The sequence below is a fragment of the Sinocyclocheilus rhinocerous genome, unplaced genomic scaffold, assembly GCF_001515625.1.
Source record: "Sinocyclocheilus rhinocerous isolate Xijiao unplaced genomic scaffold, SAMN03320098_v1.1 scaffold1406, whole genome shotgun sequence".
Lineage (NCBI taxonomy): Eukaryota > Metazoa > Chordata > Actinopteri > Cypriniformes > Cyprinidae > Sinocyclocheilus > Sinocyclocheilus rhinocerous.
In genome coordinates this window covers 1934192-1952217 of record NW_015647095.1, presented here as the reverse complement: position 1 = coordinate 1952217, position 18026 = coordinate 1934192, and the positions used below count along the sequence as shown (strand labels likewise).

At 36.0% G+C, this 18026-nt stretch overlaps 2 protein-coding genes across 10 annotated transcripts; one reads left to right on the top strand and one right to left on the bottom strand.

Moving 5' to 3' along the window:
• Positions 1 to 2149: 2149 nt before the first annotated feature.
• c1galt1la (core 1 synthase, glycoprotein-N-acetylgalactosamine 3-beta-galactosyltransferase 1, like a) lies at positions 2150 to 8390 on the top strand. Of its 9 annotated transcripts, none has more exons than XM_016513217.1 (6): positions 2150 to 2220; positions 3048 to 3210; positions 3623 to 3677; positions 4282 to 4546; positions 5311 to 5975; positions 7622 to 8390. In XM_016513217.1, the coding sequence occupies exons 4-6, from the start codon at positions 4324 to 4326 to the stop codon at positions 7949 to 7951; spliced, it is 1218 nt and encodes a 405-aa protein (XP_016368703.1). In that variant the 5' UTR covers positions 2150 to 2220; positions 3048 to 3210; positions 3623 to 3677; positions 4282 to 4323; the 3' UTR covers positions 7952 to 8390. The 9 variants fall into 9 exon arrangements, with proteins under 9 accessions (XP_016368703.1, XP_016368706.1, XP_016368704.1 ...); XM_016513214.1 differs by lacking the exon at positions 2150 to 2220 and adding an exon at positions 2832 to 2902; XM_016513220.1 differs by lacking the exon at positions 3048 to 3210 and having other exon boundaries at positions 2159 to 2220; positions 3626 to 3677.
• A 482-nt stretch (positions 8391 to 8872) lies between these two features.
• Positions 8873 to 11204, bottom strand: tac3a (tachykinin precursor 3a). The gene is made up of 7 exons (XM_016513221.1): positions 11066 to 11204; positions 10643 to 10758; positions 10458 to 10557; positions 10341 to 10370; positions 10212 to 10265; positions 9346 to 9424; positions 8873 to 9146 (listed from the first exon to the last, which is right to left on the bottom strand). Exons 2-7 carry the CDS (start codon positions 10742 to 10744, stop codon positions 9128 to 9130), a joined length of 384 nt encoding a protein of 127 aa, XP_016368707.1. The 5' UTR covers positions 10745 to 10758; positions 11066 to 11204; the 3' UTR covers positions 8873 to 9127.
• Positions 11205 to 18026: the final 6822 nt, after the last annotated feature.

Here is an 18026-nt window from a genome sequence, read left to right as displayed (position 1 = left end):
GTTTATCAGTAATCACTCTTGGGGCTACATGAAGTGATTTCCCAGCATTTTTTGAGCACTGACCAGTTCCAAATGTGATATTTATTTACAACAATTCAATAATAAGTTAATATTGTGGTTTATATTAGACACAATATTGTCTGATTTTGCTAAATTGTGTAAGTGAAAATATTACCTATAAAGCCACAGAAGAACTGTTGTGCGTCTCCTAATAAAACACAAAAGGTGTTTGACTGAAGCAGCACTGCACAGACTGTTCTATGTATGACATCAAAGTACAGCAAGAGCGACAGCATTTAAAAATTTTTTTGTTTTGATGTCAAATAAGTCTTGCTGTTTTGCTTTTTTGTTAAAGCAGTGTTGCTGTTGTAAAGTTGTACAGCTACAGTTGTGTTGCTGGGTTTTAAAGCAGGTTTTATATTAGACACAATATTGTCTGATTTTGCTAAATTGTGTAAGTGAAAATATTACCTATAAAGCCACAGAAGAACTGTTGTGCGTCTCCTAATAAAACACAAAAGGTGTTTGACTGAAGCAGCACTGCACAGACTGTTTTATGTATGACATCAAAGTACAGCAAGAGCGACAGCATTTAAAAAACACATAGATGTGTCCAGAGCTGTGTGAGATCACTACCATCCTGCTTTTGTGGGGGTGGGTAGGGGTGTTAAATAATCTCTTTATTCCAAAGATACTAGAAGCTAGTCCGTGTATTCAGTAGGTGTAATGTATTGTAAGTTGCTTCAGAGGTATTGCAAGTATTACATACACTAATAATAAAACAGTGCATTGACATAAATAAGGAAATTTACTTTTGGTACTTGAGTACTTTTAAAAGCAAGTACTTCTGTACTTTTACTTCAGTAAAAATCTGTCTTTACAACTTTTACTTGTAATGGAGTAATATTTGACCAGCAGTATCTGTACTTTCACTTAATTACTTTGTCCGCCTCTGGTCATGTGATTATAGCATAGTTGTGGTGAACAACACCTTCTTATATGTTTGTAAACCAGCCCATTGCGTTTTTTTAAACTATTGTTACTGTTGTTATTGTTATTACTATTGTTTACTATTGTTATTGTTTTAACCTCTGCTTATGGACACTAATGAAAAGTTTGATGAATATATTTTTGCCCGAAGATGAGAACAGCAACAACTTTAATCAAGTACAAATGAGAAAAGCTTTTACACTTTGAAAATAAGTTACCTTGCATTAAACAGGCCCATATTCTTTACTCAATTCCAGCTTTGGAACACCTTCTAACAAGCTTTGAATTGTTATAATTTTCGATTTATTTTGAGGACCTTTACGTCAAGTTTACTTTCCTCCCAATCTGATCACGTGTGTTTTGACATATATTAATTTAACAATATAATAAAATGGTGTGTAGTATAATGCCTTACCCTAAAAATTGGGGAAATCCAAAATCCATTTAACTGCCTCAAGTTCAAAGAGGCGTGTGGCGAGAGTCAAAATGAGGATGTGAATCCTCTGCTGCTTGCTTGGGGTAATCAGCGAATTGCGAATCGCGTAAATGCACTTTACGGTAGGCTATTTAGCATACACTGATAAGACGTACGTTACTCAATTGTAAAAAAGATATTAGTATAGTATAAGTAGGCTAAACCGGGTACAAACGCACAGCAGGAGCGTTATGCGGAACATGGTCAGTGCACTGCGGTCAGCCCTTGAGTTAAACTAGGAGGAAATAATCCTTTCAGTTGCCTTGTTATTTAAAGTTTGACATGGGAAGTAAGAATGTTGCATCATAGAGTGCATCACATGCAGTGGTTTAATTTGTAGTGTTGCCAGAGTGTTGATTGCAGTAGTTCATTTTAGAAAATGTCACCAACCTGTGTTAGTTGCTTATAACCATTATTTTGCATTGCACTTGAAAAAAGGCTTTTTAAAATATAAAATATATATATATATTTCAGAACAACAATTTTATCTTAGCCTATATAATGTCTTCAATGTCTTCTAATGTCTATAATGTTTAGCAAAAAAATATGATTGAGTCGTCCGCTTATAGGTTGAAAATTAATATACATAATTTACCATGCAAAATGGATTTGAGAAGGATGCCAAGTAAATTAGCAGTATGAGTGATTTTTTTTATGCAGCTATATTGGCCCTGTAGTCAAACTGTCAAGGACCAACTCCTCAGACAACTGGCACCTGATCAGACTCCAAAAACTGTCATTGAGTGAATCCTCAGGTATCCTCAAGACCCAAAGGTTTACTGACTTCATTCACAAGACTGCATCAGGAAAACTGGTCTCTTTCATCTTTAATATAATCCTAATGGTTTCCAACCACAATTGTCATTCTAGTACTGATGATGGACTCTAGCTGGTTCCATACAATTATAATTGAAGGCATAATGCAATGTCTGCCTTACATCTGATCCAGACGTGTCACGTTTGACCAAAAATACTGCCCATCAGATCTGCCCTTGATAGCAGCTTCATGCATACAGCAAGTAAATGGAGACATCTAGTGGCTACATCCAAGTGAATACGACAGATGCTAGAGTTCACTCACACATGAAGTTAAAATGAGACAGGGATATCTTGCCCTTACAAAATTTCACATTAAAAGTGTAAAAATAACATACAATAAATATAAAGTAATATTAACTAAATCTACATTGCTGTTTGATGCTGCTTTCTAAACATATTCATAACGTATATACATAACATAACGTACTCTGACAAATATTATATGTTATAATATGGTTAACAAATTTGCCATCCTTGAAATAAGTGAACGCCCCTAGTGGGCGGGGACTCCCATGACAACAAACCGGCCATTCCTCCAATCAAACACCTCGACACGGCGATCCGTGCGTGATGCTGCTGACACACTGTACTCGCTCATGACAGAGGATCTGTTGTCCGGTAATAGCACACAAAGAGGCCTTTTCACCGTATGGTTAAAGGCAAACCGTATGCTAATACGGGGCAAAATAAGTCGGGTGACTGGCGTAGCCTAGCCTACACCATGTCCTTTAGCTAAAGAATGAAATTCTCAACGTTTGTTCAGGTGTAGACGTCACAACGCGCACTCAAACGCAACCTGACGCGCTCCTTTCATGTAAGCTCGCGGATATTTAGAGGAATAAAGACGGAAGGCATGAAACTGACCGGAGTCCACAGCGTTCCTTGGGACGGTGAGAGGCTTGCAGAGGGGAGTTAAAGAATGCAAGGTAAGGGCCTTTGTCCTTGATTTCTGATGCACCTCTTATGTCTCAACGAGTGCGTGCATTATGTGTATTTTGGTTGTTTTATGCATATACCATATAACTCAGTATTACAGAATGTTATTTATTTTATCCATGCATTAAAATATGTATCATAACTTAATAAAATTCCGTGCCGTATTCTGTCTATTGTTTGGAAAAATCCAGCTTAGACTGGTATTTGTTGAGTCTTTGCAGGATTTCCTTAGAGCAAACATTAGATTCGAACACTTTCGTTAAATTTAAAGTTTAGGCCTAATAGTAATAGAGAGTTATTTAGGATATTTGTAGAAGTGTTTCATCCATCATATAAAGGAGTGACTCTGCAGTCAACCTAAATGTTACTTGTCAACTTTATAAAATTGACATTTTTAAACAGCAGCAATGTGACTGGAGGTCTGGGAGCAGCAGGTGCCTAATTCTTGGAAATGAGGGTAAGAACCAAGATTGATCAGTCACGCAAGGCAACCAGCTTGTAATCTATTCCTCAGATTTAACCTGGCAGCAGCTGAATCCTAAATAGAAAATGGGCTTGGTATATCGAAATGATCTTGAAAAGAATAGATGGTTTATGTTTTGTCTATTCAATTATATAAGGTTATAATTTAGAAAGTGTCTGACCCTAATATAAGAAACCTCATGGTAGCTCAAGTATGTTTTAAAGGAAAAATCTAATAATTAAATAAAGAAAATGAAAAAAAAAAAAACATACATAAGTCATTTTAAAATATATACATTAACTGACACCAGAAAGCCATAAACATCCAAATTGTGTTATAGGCTATTAACTTAAAATCTCACAGGGTTCTTCAAGTAAATATTTTAGGTAGAATGGGTTCGACTGAAAAAAAGTTGGGAAATCTCTGCTCTAGAGGGAAACATAATTTAAGTTTATTTGCAAGTTTTTCTGTTATGGCCAAAGGAATAAATTTATAATGCAGGTTATTGTTATAGTATATTAGGATCTTTGTATCCAGACTGTTAAAACAATCACTGAAAATGAATAGCCTCAAATTAATGTAACCAATATTTTTCTAGCCTCACAGTGACCAATGTTGGCAGGATCCCTGAATTGTCACCATGAAAGCAGGGAATTCAAGATGTGCTTTCTCCCTGGGCTTCCTGGTGGGCAGCTGCACCTTGTATATCTTCTTGAGACAGGTGTGGTTTGAGGAGAGCTTCGGCTGGAAGCGTGATGGCAAGAGCAACCCTGCTCCACTGGGGCCTGAACAAAACACCCCCAACCTTACCTGGAGAGTGGAAGGATCTGCCCTGATCAACCTCAAACACCCTCACCAGCCAGGTGCTCAGCGCCCTCTAGTGCATCATTTATGTTACATACATTAATGAGTGTAACATGATATAAAGCACTGCAACATAATAGCTGGTGCAAAGCTTTCACTTTCAACTCACTTCATTGAGTTTTCAATGGAAGATCACAGTGATTTGTTAAATGTGCACCAAGTAATTTTTAGCAGCATAGCAGCAGCATTATGCAAAAACGAATGTTTTTAGTTACCGATGCTATTGTATTTGCAGTCAGCTATGAATAATATATTACGTGAGTGAAAGCGTCCGATAACATGGTTGTTACTGAGTTAAAGCGAGTGTTAGGTTAGCAAATGGCTGCAATATAACAAAGAGTGAAAAATTTAAGGGGGTCTGAATACTTTCCGTACCCACTGTATGTGTACTGTGTTTGTTTATTATGTATATATATAAATACACACACATTTAGTATATATTTTGCAAATATTTACATGTATATACATTAATATATTTATATTATTATGTTTTATATTATATATAAATATGTAATATATAAACATAATATTTTTCTTCAATATATATACATGCATGTGTTTGTATTTATATATACATAATAAATATACTCAGTACACACTCATATATTATGTAAACAAAAACATTTATTTTGGATGCGATTAATCGCGATATATATATAGCCTACTAATAGATTAGTGTACATAGATTAAAGTACACCTTCAAAATATGTTTTGATTGTATTAAACTTGCAATATAACTATAGAACTTGTTTTGAAAACACAGGAGAGGATGGTCACATTGCAGATGAGCTGTTTAAGAAAGTGCGTATCCTGTGCTGGGTGATGACAGGGCCTAGTAATCTACAGTCAAAGGCTCGGCATGTGAAGGCAACGTGGAGTCGTCACTGTAACGTAGTGCTGTTCATGAGCTCTGAGGAAGACCGCAGCTTCCCCACAGTGGGTCTCGGCACAGGAGAAGGCCGTGACCAGCTGTACTGGAAGACTATTCGTGCCTTCCACTACGTTCTGAAGAACCACGGCGATGAGGCAGACTGGTTCCTCAAAACCGACGATGACACGTTCGTCGTTGTGGACAACTTGCGCTGGATCTTGTCGAACTACACGGCAGAGCAGCCCATATACTTTGGCAAGAGGTTCAAGCCTTACGCCAAGCAGGGCTACATGAGCGGAGGTGCAGGTTATGTGCTAAGCAAAGAGGCCCTGAGAAGGTTTGTGGAGGGTTTTAGCACTAAAGTGTGCACGCATACCTCCTCAGTGGAGGATCTAGCGATGGGTCAGTGTCTGGAGAAAATGGGGGTGGTAGCAGGTGACTCCAGGGACACACTGCACCGTGAAACCTTCCATCCTTTCATTCCTGAACACCATCTTACAGGAAAGTTCTCCAAAACCTTCTGGTACTGGAACTACTGCTTCTACCCAATTGTAGAAGTAAGTCACACACTTTTATTATTATATATATATTTTTTAATATCTTTTATGATCACCAAGGCTGAAATGATTTGATCAAAAATACAGTTAAAACAGTAATATTTTGAAATTCAGAATAATTTTTTAAATTATTATTTATTACTGTATATTTTAAAATTCAGTGTCTTCAGTGCCACATGATCCTTCAGAAATCATTCTAATATGCTGATATGGTGCTTATGAAACATATTTTTGTGAAAATCGTAATAATTTTTTCAGAATTCTTTGATTAATATTTTGATTATTTGACGAACAGCATTTATTTAAAATAGAAACCTTGTGTAATATTATAAATGTCTTTACCGTCACATTTGAGCAATTTAATGTGTCCTTGATGACTTAAAATATTAAACCCAAATTTTGGATGGTAGTGTAGGATAAAATATGCACTCATTGTAATTTTTCTTAAGATATATTTTGTCCTTTGTGACATTTCTCTACATTCCACAGCTTCTGTCTCCTACACACAGGAAGCACATTAGTTATTACTTTAGTAATGACAGAAGTTAAATTCGTTTTTTGAAAAGTTTTAAGAACTTGACTACTATCTATGCCTGAGAGGAGAAAACCATTAAAGTGTCAAAAGTAATTTACAATTCAGGATCGTTTTATAGGTATGAATGAAAATCAACAACATTGTTTGAGAAATATACTTTGAGAACGAAATTACCTCTCATAATTTTAGCCCTCTCATTTTTAAATGCCACACTGAACTAGAAACTCCTTCAGGTGATTGCAAGCGAAACCAACAATGGATAGGTTTGATGGGGACAGCATTTGTCAATAGTTTTTCTTTCATGTACATGATGATGTGATTCATGACTAGACAGCTAACATCTAACAATACAAAACCCAAGAAATAAACACAATTTTGTCTTGTCGTGGTTATCAAAGTGGCAATGAGAAGGATACAAATGCTATTTCAGTGTTGATAAAGTGTATAAAAACAAATATGATTAAGAATAGAATTGTGTCATTTCTTTCAGAAAAATTCCTTTTTACACATACAAATTAAGCTCAATTGAACAATATTAATGACAGAATGACAAAAATTTCTTAAATTTTCCTTTTTAAAAAAGCAGAAATCAATGTTACAGACAATAGAAGTAAATTTAAAAGTTAAAATTAGTAATACAAAGCTTATTATGTTTTAAAGCACTTAATGTATTTTTCTGTTAAAACTATTTTTTAAGCTGTAAAGTTCTCTTTTTGGTCATTAGTAATTACATTGTAAACTTTAATATAACTGCATACAGAAAAAAATAGCAAGTGATTTTTTTCCCACACTAAAATCATACTAACACACATTTATCCTATGGATGAATGAACTAACACACATATTTGTACTATGGATGCATTGTAATGTTTACAGATTGGCCACATTCACTTCAATTGAAAGTGCCACACTATAGCCCAGATTTTCCCTTTTTTTTAAAGAAAGGACAGATAAGTCAAAATGAATTTTCATGGTAATCAGCATTTTGACACAAGTGTGTTGATTGACCTTAACTCGTAATGAACCCAGAATATTTATTTTAATGCAAACTATCTGCAATCACATGTAAATGTAACAGACCAGCATCTCTTATATTTGTCTTTTCATACAGGGCCCACAGTGCTGCTCTGACCTAGCTGTGTCTTTCCACTATGTAGACCCTGTGCTAATGTACACTCTTGAGTACTACACTTACCGTCTCAGGCCCTATAGCTACCGACACCGCTACCAGCCTCCAGTGCCTGCTGTACTGTCTTTAGCTTCCCACACTGGGAAACCCACCACAGAAGCTCAGAGATTAGAGGAGCGTGTTAAAGAAAAATCAGTTCCAACATACACCATGAATCCCAGAGCTGAGAAAGTGAAGACTACTGGAACAACAAGTCACAAAGTCACAAATGCTGCCCAGGGGAGAAACATAACCGACAGAAACACTGCGTGATTGTGAATATGATCGTCTCTTCTTGTGTAAATCTAGAATGAACGCATGTAGCACTGACAGATGTGAACTGTGAACTTGTGAAGCATTTTGAATCATCCAGACTGTGTACTGTGCAAATGGAGTGGTGAAGTGGTTACAGATCTGGGCTAATTACCAAAAGCTGTAAGTTCAAACTTTAACAAAGAACAAATTTTGTCATTATTGCTGTTGATCAAGTAACTTGACTGATTGTGCCAGTTATAAATCAACTGTATATCACTTCGAATAAGTGTTTGCTACTCAACGGATTGTTAATATGGTCCCTGCTATTTGAATAAATCATTTTGCTGCCCTCTAGTCTGAGTACAGTAAAAGTGTGATTCACATCATATATTATGGCTGAAGGGCTTCAACAGTTTTGTATTTCAACAATGAGACAAAATGAAAAGCTGAGTTTCATATCATTGATGATTCTTTGGGGTTTCTTTAATATTTTTTTTTTACTTGGAAAGTTCAGATGGCCTTATTTTTGTTGGGATGTTGTCTATTATTGTTATATTACTAAACTGTTTCCTTAAAGACATACTGTGCTTTAACGATCTACTGATATCCAAAGCACTAACACACAAAGTCAAACGTGAAGCATTAGTCATTTAAGTATTAGTATTAGGGACATCATGTTTCCTCTAGTATGATTAAGTTGATATCAAGTTAAAATGCATATAAGTTTGACGTACATAACTATATATGCAGCTGGTCATGAAGCTTCTGTGTTTTGGCAAAAGTTATTGCCAAATTATTGCTGTGTATTTTATGCTGTTTTAAACATTTATAAGTAATAAAACATTGTGAGATCAGATAGATATTTTTATTTACAAAAATCATGTTTTATACATTAGACAGCAAAAATAACTTTTAATAAATATATTGAAATACAGGGGATGTAAGTGGATATGTAAATGTGGCGATATGTAATCTAGGTTAATGTATAATTTGCAGTACAATGAAACAAATCACACCATAGGAAATCATGTTTATTTGATTCATCTTATATAAATATTTTCTCTTGCTCTATTACTTCTGTAAAATAAATTATGACTTTTTGTTGTTGCTCCAAAGAAATGTCTTGAAAAGAATCTGTCATGACGGGGTGGGAATGGGATAGACGATTGGCTGGATAGGAAATAATTCATTTGCCTATAACCCACGACGAAACCTGCAACAAATTGTAAAAAAAAAAGAAGAAAAAAAAAGTAGTAATTATAATAAATACTTATATAAATAAGTATATATATTTACAAGAAAGCCAGTAATTTTGTAACAATAGACAGACATGCTTTAGGAACAAATGCTGTGTTGTAATAGCTTCAGAAAGCCTGCAGATGGCAGAGCAGCTTTACTACTGAATTGCTCACCTCAGTTTGCATTTGTTGAAGAAAATGCCTCCGCTTGAGCCTGTTTCTGGGTAATCTTTCTTCCATGGACGCCCAGTTTCTGACAAGACAAATACAGTAAGTCTGAGATGCGTGATAGACTGAACAATTTTCTGACAATGTTAGCGCTGATATTTGTTAAGTTTGCCATTTGTTTGAGGTTCAGCCCACACGGTTCAATTAAGACAGAATCGTTGCAAATGTGTAGGCTACTTTTAACACACTGTCTCGTATGAACAACCAGTCAGACACTGGTTTAAGTTTCACGAACCTTAATTGCACATACTGTATGCTTCATTTCGAGACGGACTTGACAAAGCTAATACAAACTTGCAGATTCGATTCAGTCACCGCTTTAAGAATCAGCGAGTTTATTCATTAAATGATTCATCAGATTCAAATCGGTAACTCGTGTGTCTCATTGATCAGTTAGTTCAAATAACACTCATAAGAGTCATTTGTTCGTAAACCAATTGATACTGCTTTGGGTGTATATTTTGATTCACTAAAAAGAACCGGCTCATAAGAGTCATTTGGTTGTGAATTCAACTGCATTGGTCAAGCTGCATGTTTTTGTTTCCCTAAAAAGAACCGGCTCATAAGAGTCATTTGTTTGAGAATCGAACTACTGTTCGCGTTTTAGGTTTGTTTATTTCGTGCACCCCGCGAGAACAGCTCAGTAGAACGACGTTTTTTTTTTAAATATTCAAACGTTTCGTATTAAATTCAGACTGTAAACCCACGAAAATATTTCGTGTAAGTGTAAAATGATATCAAGATAACGGTCATCAAAAGGTAACGTTATTTCTTTCACAAACATCACTGAATTGAAGAGAAAATGTGTTTACCAGGGTCAGCGCTCCGTCGCCCCATGAGTCCAACAAAGATATCGTGCATTTCCCCTAAAAGAAAACATATCCTCTGTTTAAAAAAGAAAATTAATATCTGAAAGCACAAAAAGTACCCCAATGCCTTACTTTTACGCTGAGGTGGTATATCTTCTGTGTCTGGAAAAAAAGTAAGTTTCAGTAGAAAAAAATGAAGTAAATCCGATACAAAATTACTTACAACAGCAAATATATCTGTTCACTCACCGGCGTTCCTGCGCCCCATTAATCCGACGAAACTGTCATAATCTATGTCATTATACCTCTTCAGCAAGTTATGAGCCGACAGCCGAAAACTCGGACTCTCCTGTGCATGAAATGAAGTTTTTATTATACAGCCCAGGCAAACCTATATATTTATACCTTTTAGATGATCATAATCTGTCACTTACGCCTGAAACTGCTCTTTGAGACTCTGACTGCTGACAGCTCGACTCGCTCCATCGGGTTTCCAGCACCAAAACCAAAAACAGTAACACTAGCCCACGGTACATCTTTACTGATAGGTCTGAGGAGAAAATATGTCAAATACTAAAACAATTTACAACATTTCAAAGAGCCCGTTTGTTTACTACACTCAGTCACATTGTATCCATAAATGAACACAAAGTTTCCCCTCTAAAATACTAATTGCAGTTATACTTGTTTGTTTTGTTTCTCTTACAGTGGTATTCAGTATAAATTACCACTAAACCATCAGGATAAAATTTATAGGATAAAATTATTACATTTCAGGATAAAAATTAAATGAAAAAAATCTAAAACGATAATGTAAAATTGTAATTTGATTTACATTTTACAAGTATTGGACTCACCTGAGCTGAGGATAATGCTATGTGGAAACAGCTGAGTTACAGTTTGTGGTCAAGGACTTAAATCCTTTTGTGATGGACTCTCAGACAAGAGACACAGAGACAGGGATTCTCTCCTGTCTGATTGTTAAATGATAGCACCATGTGCGTAAGTCCAATCAGATGTCGCAGTGTAGGTGTGGTTTAAGGGTTTGTAGTCTGCATCAGCAATGACCATGCAATTGAGATTTTGACATCAGAGGCGTCAGGCATTCCTTAAAAGGACAAACCATAGCCTCTTTTGTTAAACCCTTGTCATCAATTACTCAGATTTGAATTCTTGCAACTTTAATCCCATATCTGTAACTTTGCCAGATTAATTTTTTTTGTCCCTTCAAGGTTACAGAGTACCTCCCGTATCTGTGGGTCAAACTTGGAACATTTGCGTGAGAGCATGTCTAACTGCCATGTTTGTTGACTCATTAAGATTATGTTGATATCTATTCGAATGCTACTTTTCTCTGCTAAGTAGGGCCTTATTGTCGTATTTTCCTCCTGACTGCCTAATTGGTGCTGTCATTGGCGGGAATGTAATCTCTCAAGGAAGCAATTACACAGATGGAGCGGTGGATGATGAGAACGGTGTCTCGCGGACTCTGTGGACATCTTGAGGGGGATCTAACTGGCCTGGCGACATGCAGAGTTGATTAGTGGGAACATCCATTAGTTGCTGCCCACACTCAGTATGCAGCATGCAAAGGGCAGCTGTGCTTTGAAGTTTCTGTTAAAGAACAGATTTGATCAGTTCATCAACAGAAGCCTATAAATAGCAACAGCCCAGGCAGTACTAACCCAAATCCACATCAACATAATAAAACCTGTGAGACTCAGACACAATCGTCAGCATCATTAAATTTTTTTCATTGTTGTTGACTTGATTATTTTTATCATCATTGTCTCTGACGTTATCTAAATAAAAACTTTAACATGCTGTCCTGTTGAGTGAAGAATGTGTTTACCAAGGCTGTGCACCATTTAACTCTAAATTGATTTAAAATGCCTTTTAAATTCCATTTTGTTGTATAGCAATTATATAATTTTATTATTCCACATTAAACTTAAAAAAGTTCTTTACATTTTAATTTTTTAAAATTACAATTCAGTGGGTTTCTCTTCCTGTTACTCCAATTCCACCCTAGTAAAAATAGTATTATATTTAAAATAGGCTACATTTATTTCATACTAAGTAGTAGTTCAAATCTATTAACATATTTACTGACCTATCGCTCAAGACTTACTGATATAATCAAACTTTAGTTGGAGTACTACTTTTGCACAATGCAAATTTCCTAATATTAAGACTAAAATGTGTTTTAATGTCACTATTGATGAAGATTGTATGATCTTTGAATATTATCGGTTTATAAATCCAAGATATTTAAAGTGTACATGAAGTATACTTACAATAGTTCCCAAATGTTTGAAAAAGAAATTTCTGTCAGTTTCCCAAACGATGGGACCAGATTGTTTATACCTGCTGTAGAATAGGTAATTCCAGGATGACACACAAGTTTTTAATACTAGGAGAAGATCCTCCAACATGTTCTTTCTGCCAAACCCCTTTATCTCTGAAGCATGTTTTATTAGATTGTGCTGGTTTTTACCCTGTGAGAAAACTTTTTTGTTCAGTTAACTCAATTTTTAACAGAGTTAAGCCAGATACAGTTTGAGTTTTTAGTGAAAATAAATTTTAAAAACATAAAATAATTTGTTATATATTTTTCTCGCCATGAAAATAGCCACAGAAGTTGGCATGGTGTTAAACACAAACAAAATTACAATAGTTCCACTTAAGCACAATCAAATATACTTCAGTTGTACTACTTTTGCACAACTAAAGTGCATTAAGTAAAAACATAGTTGTTCCAATTTAGCACACTTTAAGTGTACCAGTTTTGTATGCCAATAGTACAATTGCTGGGTATTTTTATTATGTACATAAATATATAAATGTATTTACCTAGCATGAAATAAATGCATTTCAAATACATTTTAGAATATTTATTTTTCATTTTAGGGCAGTTGCAACTGAGAATTTAAAGAAAGTTTTACCCATATTTTCCTCAGGTTAAGGTGATTTACACAAGTAGAACATGTTTTCTATGTCACTGTAAAATGTAACTTATCAGCACTTAACTGCATTATGAAAAAAAACAAACTCTGCTTTCACTATTTCTTAATTCCTTCCTGTTCTAGCTTGTATTTTATGGACTATATTTAAAACTTAGTATTGCTAACACTTCTTGTGTTGTCTCCTTGAGATGAATGGCTTGTTGCATTCCTCATTTGGATAAAAACATCTTCTAAATATTTAAATAAATTTTTTTTTGTAAATAACAGTTTTTCCAAAAGTGTAGTACTAAATTACTGGCCTGAGAATGTTAGCAGAAATGGTTATGACATTAAAGACTGAACTAATAATTTCGTACTTTCTCTTTAAACAATGTCCAAAGACCCTTGCTCTCTGCCACTTTACATTCTGTTTTAAATGAGACATGGAAATGCATAATATTTTTCTAGTGCTAATAGGGGAGAATAAATATCTGGAAGCAAATTACTTCGCAAATAGAGGGCATGTTATAAATGATAGTCAAGAGCAGCTGTTGATTGGGAGCCCTACGGAGAAAGCAGGCATAAATATAATGGGAATAATGTTGTAAATACGAATAATAATGTTTACAGTCCAAATTTGTTAAAACCCGTGACGGCAATTTCTGTTTGTGCTTGCAGAAGGCTTAAAAAGCATTTAGACAAACAATGGAGCCAGTATTTTACCCACATGCCAATTATTTTTCACTGCAAGGGATGTTGGCAAGTATGCTGTGCCTCTACTATGCAAACCATGTGTGTTTCTTTACCCACATGCCAATTATTTTTCACTGCAAGGGGAATAATAATGTTTACAGTCCAAATTTGTTAAAACCCGTGACGGCAGTTTCTGTTTGTGCTTGCAGAAGGCTTAAAAAGCATTTAGACAAACAATGGAGCCAGTACTTTACCCACATGCCAATTATTTTTCACTGCAAGGGATGTTGGCAAATATGCTGTGCCTCTACTATGCAAACCATGTGTGTTTCATAATGCTTTTGATGCAGATGTTTGGACTTCATCGCTGACTGTGTTGATCCACAGGAGACAGTCACTGCCAATGTTCTATGCAGACCGAGCTATGACTTGCGGGGACATGTTGTCTACAACAAAGGGCAGGTCGGAGTTCCAAATGGCTGGTTTTCCCAAAGGTTAGCGGATTAGCATTAAGATGTTTTAGTAATGAGTCCCAACCCATATATGTCTCTTCCTGCTCTGCATGGATCACGCAGCGGGTCAGATTAAGGATATGGCGATGGATGGGAGACAGATCTGACAGCAGTAGGGGAAGAAAAAGTAATTAATTGCATTCTTCCATAATTAATGACTTCTTCTTTCCCTTAATCACAGAGCCACATCCTGGGAGTATCAATGAGAACACCATAGGGCTGTTTATTTGGAGCATGCTAGGGTGGAGGGCCCCTGCCGCTGAGAGGATGACGACAGGAAGAGGATGCCAGAGTGGTAAATTCATGACAGTATTAGATATCTTTAGCGCACTCAAAACGTGAGAGGAAGCTATGTATTGCTGCCAAGGAAGATTTTACTGCAATTATCTCAGGTTGTCATCTAAAGTATATATTTACTAAAGGATGCGCATGAGAAATCAGGAATCGGTGCAACCAAAATCAGTCCTGATGTTCACGTTTCTATTGATTTCCTATGAGATAGAACAGCTTTTTTTGCTTAATGTGAAATGGAGTGGTTACTTTATTTGTGGCAGCAGGTGTTTGGAAATCATCTTCTCTGTACCTGCTAATGTCATGAGCTCTTCACACTTTTTGTATGAGTTGTTTGTTTTAATTCTTAGTAACGGCTCACAGTGAGCAATGTTTACACTAGAAATCAGAGTTTATTCACTTTACTGCACATAGAAACATCTTTCTCAGGGTCGTTTATGATTTTTCGAAAGTTCTGGTCTTCTCGTTTGGTGGGTTTTGGATAAATTCCAGCGATTTTCCTGAGAAATTGTGTACATGATGTTGTGTTTTTCTGTGCATGGAAAGGGAAGTAAATGAGATTTGACACATGATGGAATAGTGACTGACAAGTCAGATTACTGGTCTCAGCTATGCTCAGGAACAGCAGGGTGTTGGCAATGGCTCTCTGCAGACCGGGACAAACACAGCTTAAAAGATCCATAGCATGTTAAATGGAGACTGGAAGGGTGCAAATATGAAAAATGATGGTTAGATTTACTCCAGAAAAGTATATTACACTGGGGATAAATCTATTCCATTTCAATTATACATGTGATAAAATCATTTAATTTTATGCTGTAGTGTAATGTGTATGACATATATGCTTGCTGATATGGCTACAAATTGCACAGCATGGCAAAATCTCAGCCTTTGTGTACTTGACACTTGAACACAAAAGACCTTACTGGAGGTATTGGTATCTAGATCAGGGATTTTCAACCTGGAGTCCAGGGACCCAAAGAGGTGCATAAGGTCTGTGAAAGATTTCAAAGGATTTTTATTTTTACGAATGTATTTTAGGACTCTTAGTGTTTTCACTTAACTGACTTGTTCAATTTCAAAGTTAACGTTTTCACCTAAGATACAATGAAATTTGTTTAATATTGATGCTTTTAACACTCGCTTCACTTTCATCAAATTTGATATTCTGTTTCATTCTGTTTTCTAAAGACTGGTCAGAAATCATGAGATGAATTGTAATTATTATTGTATTGACATTATGCGTTTTTTTTAACAGTAGAAAAAAACCCTTGCATTTTTGCATATAGATTTATGTCATCACAATGACATTATATAAGCCAGTAATTTAATTTTGGGGGAAAAGCATAAAAAATAATAATCAAATCATTTAAAATTTGATTTAATATTGCTGTTTTTAAAATATCCCTCTCAAAATATATAATATCATTATATTTTCAGTATCACTTTTTTTAAATAAACTAACATAGGTCACACTTTATTTTAAGGCCCAATTTTCACTATACACTAACTGTTAACTTTGCCTCAGTGAACTCCTAATTTGCTGCTTATTAATTGTTAGTAAGGTATGGGGCAGGGTTAAGGGATCTAAAATATGGCCATGCAAAATAAAGCATTAATATGTGCTTTATAAGAACTAATATACAGCCAATATGCTGGTAATATGCATGCTAATAAGCAACTAGTTAATAGTGAGAATTGGTCCCTAAACTAAAGTGTTATCTAAACATATATTATAACTGCCTTTATATAGGGTCCCTCATTTTTCATCATCATAGTTATCATAAGTGGGTCCTTCAATTAAAAACTCTTGATGTAGATGACGCTATGAGCTATACTGTATGTAAGAAACATCCCCTTGCGTCATTGCCACCCGTGTTTCATCGATTGGCTCCCTGCAGCCAGGCTCCTGACTAGAGCGGGCGTAAGAGAGGCAGACGTGGTAACTAACAGGCATATGATGAAGCACACCTGAAGTTAATGCCGCCTCGCCAACTGCTGTTAAATGCCAAGCATGGCACTCGTTCATTTCCCTCTGTGTTAACACAGTGGTGTCCTCACCGGTCCAGAGAGAGAACGCGTCACGGCCATATATATATATATATATATGTGTGTGTGTGTGTGTGTGTGTGTGTGTGTGTACAGTGGCGTGAAAAGTTTTTTGCCCCCTTCCTGTTTTTTAATTTTTTTGCATAGTTGTCACACTTAAAAGATTCAGATCATCAAACAAATTTTAATATTACACAAAGATAATTCTAGTAAATACAAAATGCAGTTTTTAAATGATGATTTAATTTATTAAGGGAAAAAAGCTGTCCAAACCTACCTGGCCCTACATGAAAAATTAATTGCCCCCTCCTGTTAAATCATGAAAGACCTGTGATTAACCACATTGTTTTAGAAAGCTGAGTTAAATTTCACTAGCCACACCCAGGCCTGATTACTGCCAGACCTGTTGAATCAAGAAATCACTTAAAAGGAACCTGTCTGACAAAATGAAGCATGCTTAAAGAGCAACACATCATGCCGCGATCTAAAGAAATTCAAGAATAGATGAGAAACAAAATAGTTGATATGTATCAGTCTGGAAAGGATTATAAAGCATTTTGGGAACCTTCGCAGGAGTGACCGGCCTACCAAAATTACTCCAGGAGTGCAACAACATCTTATCTGAAGGTCATAAAAGAACCCAGAACAACATCTAAAGAACTGCAGGCCTCACTTGCCTCAATTAAGGTCAGTGTTCATGATTCAACAGTAAGAAAGAGACTGGGCAAAAACGGCATCCATGGGAGAGTTCCAAGGCAAAAGCCATTGCTGACCAAAAAGAACACAAAGGCTTGTCTCACATTTGCCAAAAAATATCTTGTTTATCCCCAAGACTTTTGGGCAAATATTCTGTGGACTGATGAGACAAAAGTTGAACTTTTTGGAAGGTGTGTGTCCCGTTACATCTGGCGTAAAACCAACACAGCATTTCATAAAAAGAACATCATACCAACAGTCAAACATGGTGGTGGTAGTGTGAAGGTCTGGGGCTGCTTTGCAGCTTCAGGACCTGGACGACTTGCCATAATTGACGGAACCATGAATTCTGCACTCTATCAGAAAATCCTGAAGGAGAATGTCCGGCCGTCAGTTTGTGACCTCAAGCTCAAGCGCACTTGGTTTAAGCAGCAGGACAATGATCCAAAACACACCAGCAAGTCCACCTTTGAATGGCTCAAGAAAAACAAAATTAAGGGTTTGGAGTGGCCAAGTTAAAGTCCAGACTTAAATCCGATTGAGATGCTGTGGCATGACCTTAAACAGTCCATTCATGCTCAAAAACCCTCCAATGTGGCTGAATGAAAACAATTCTGCAAAGAAGAGTGGGC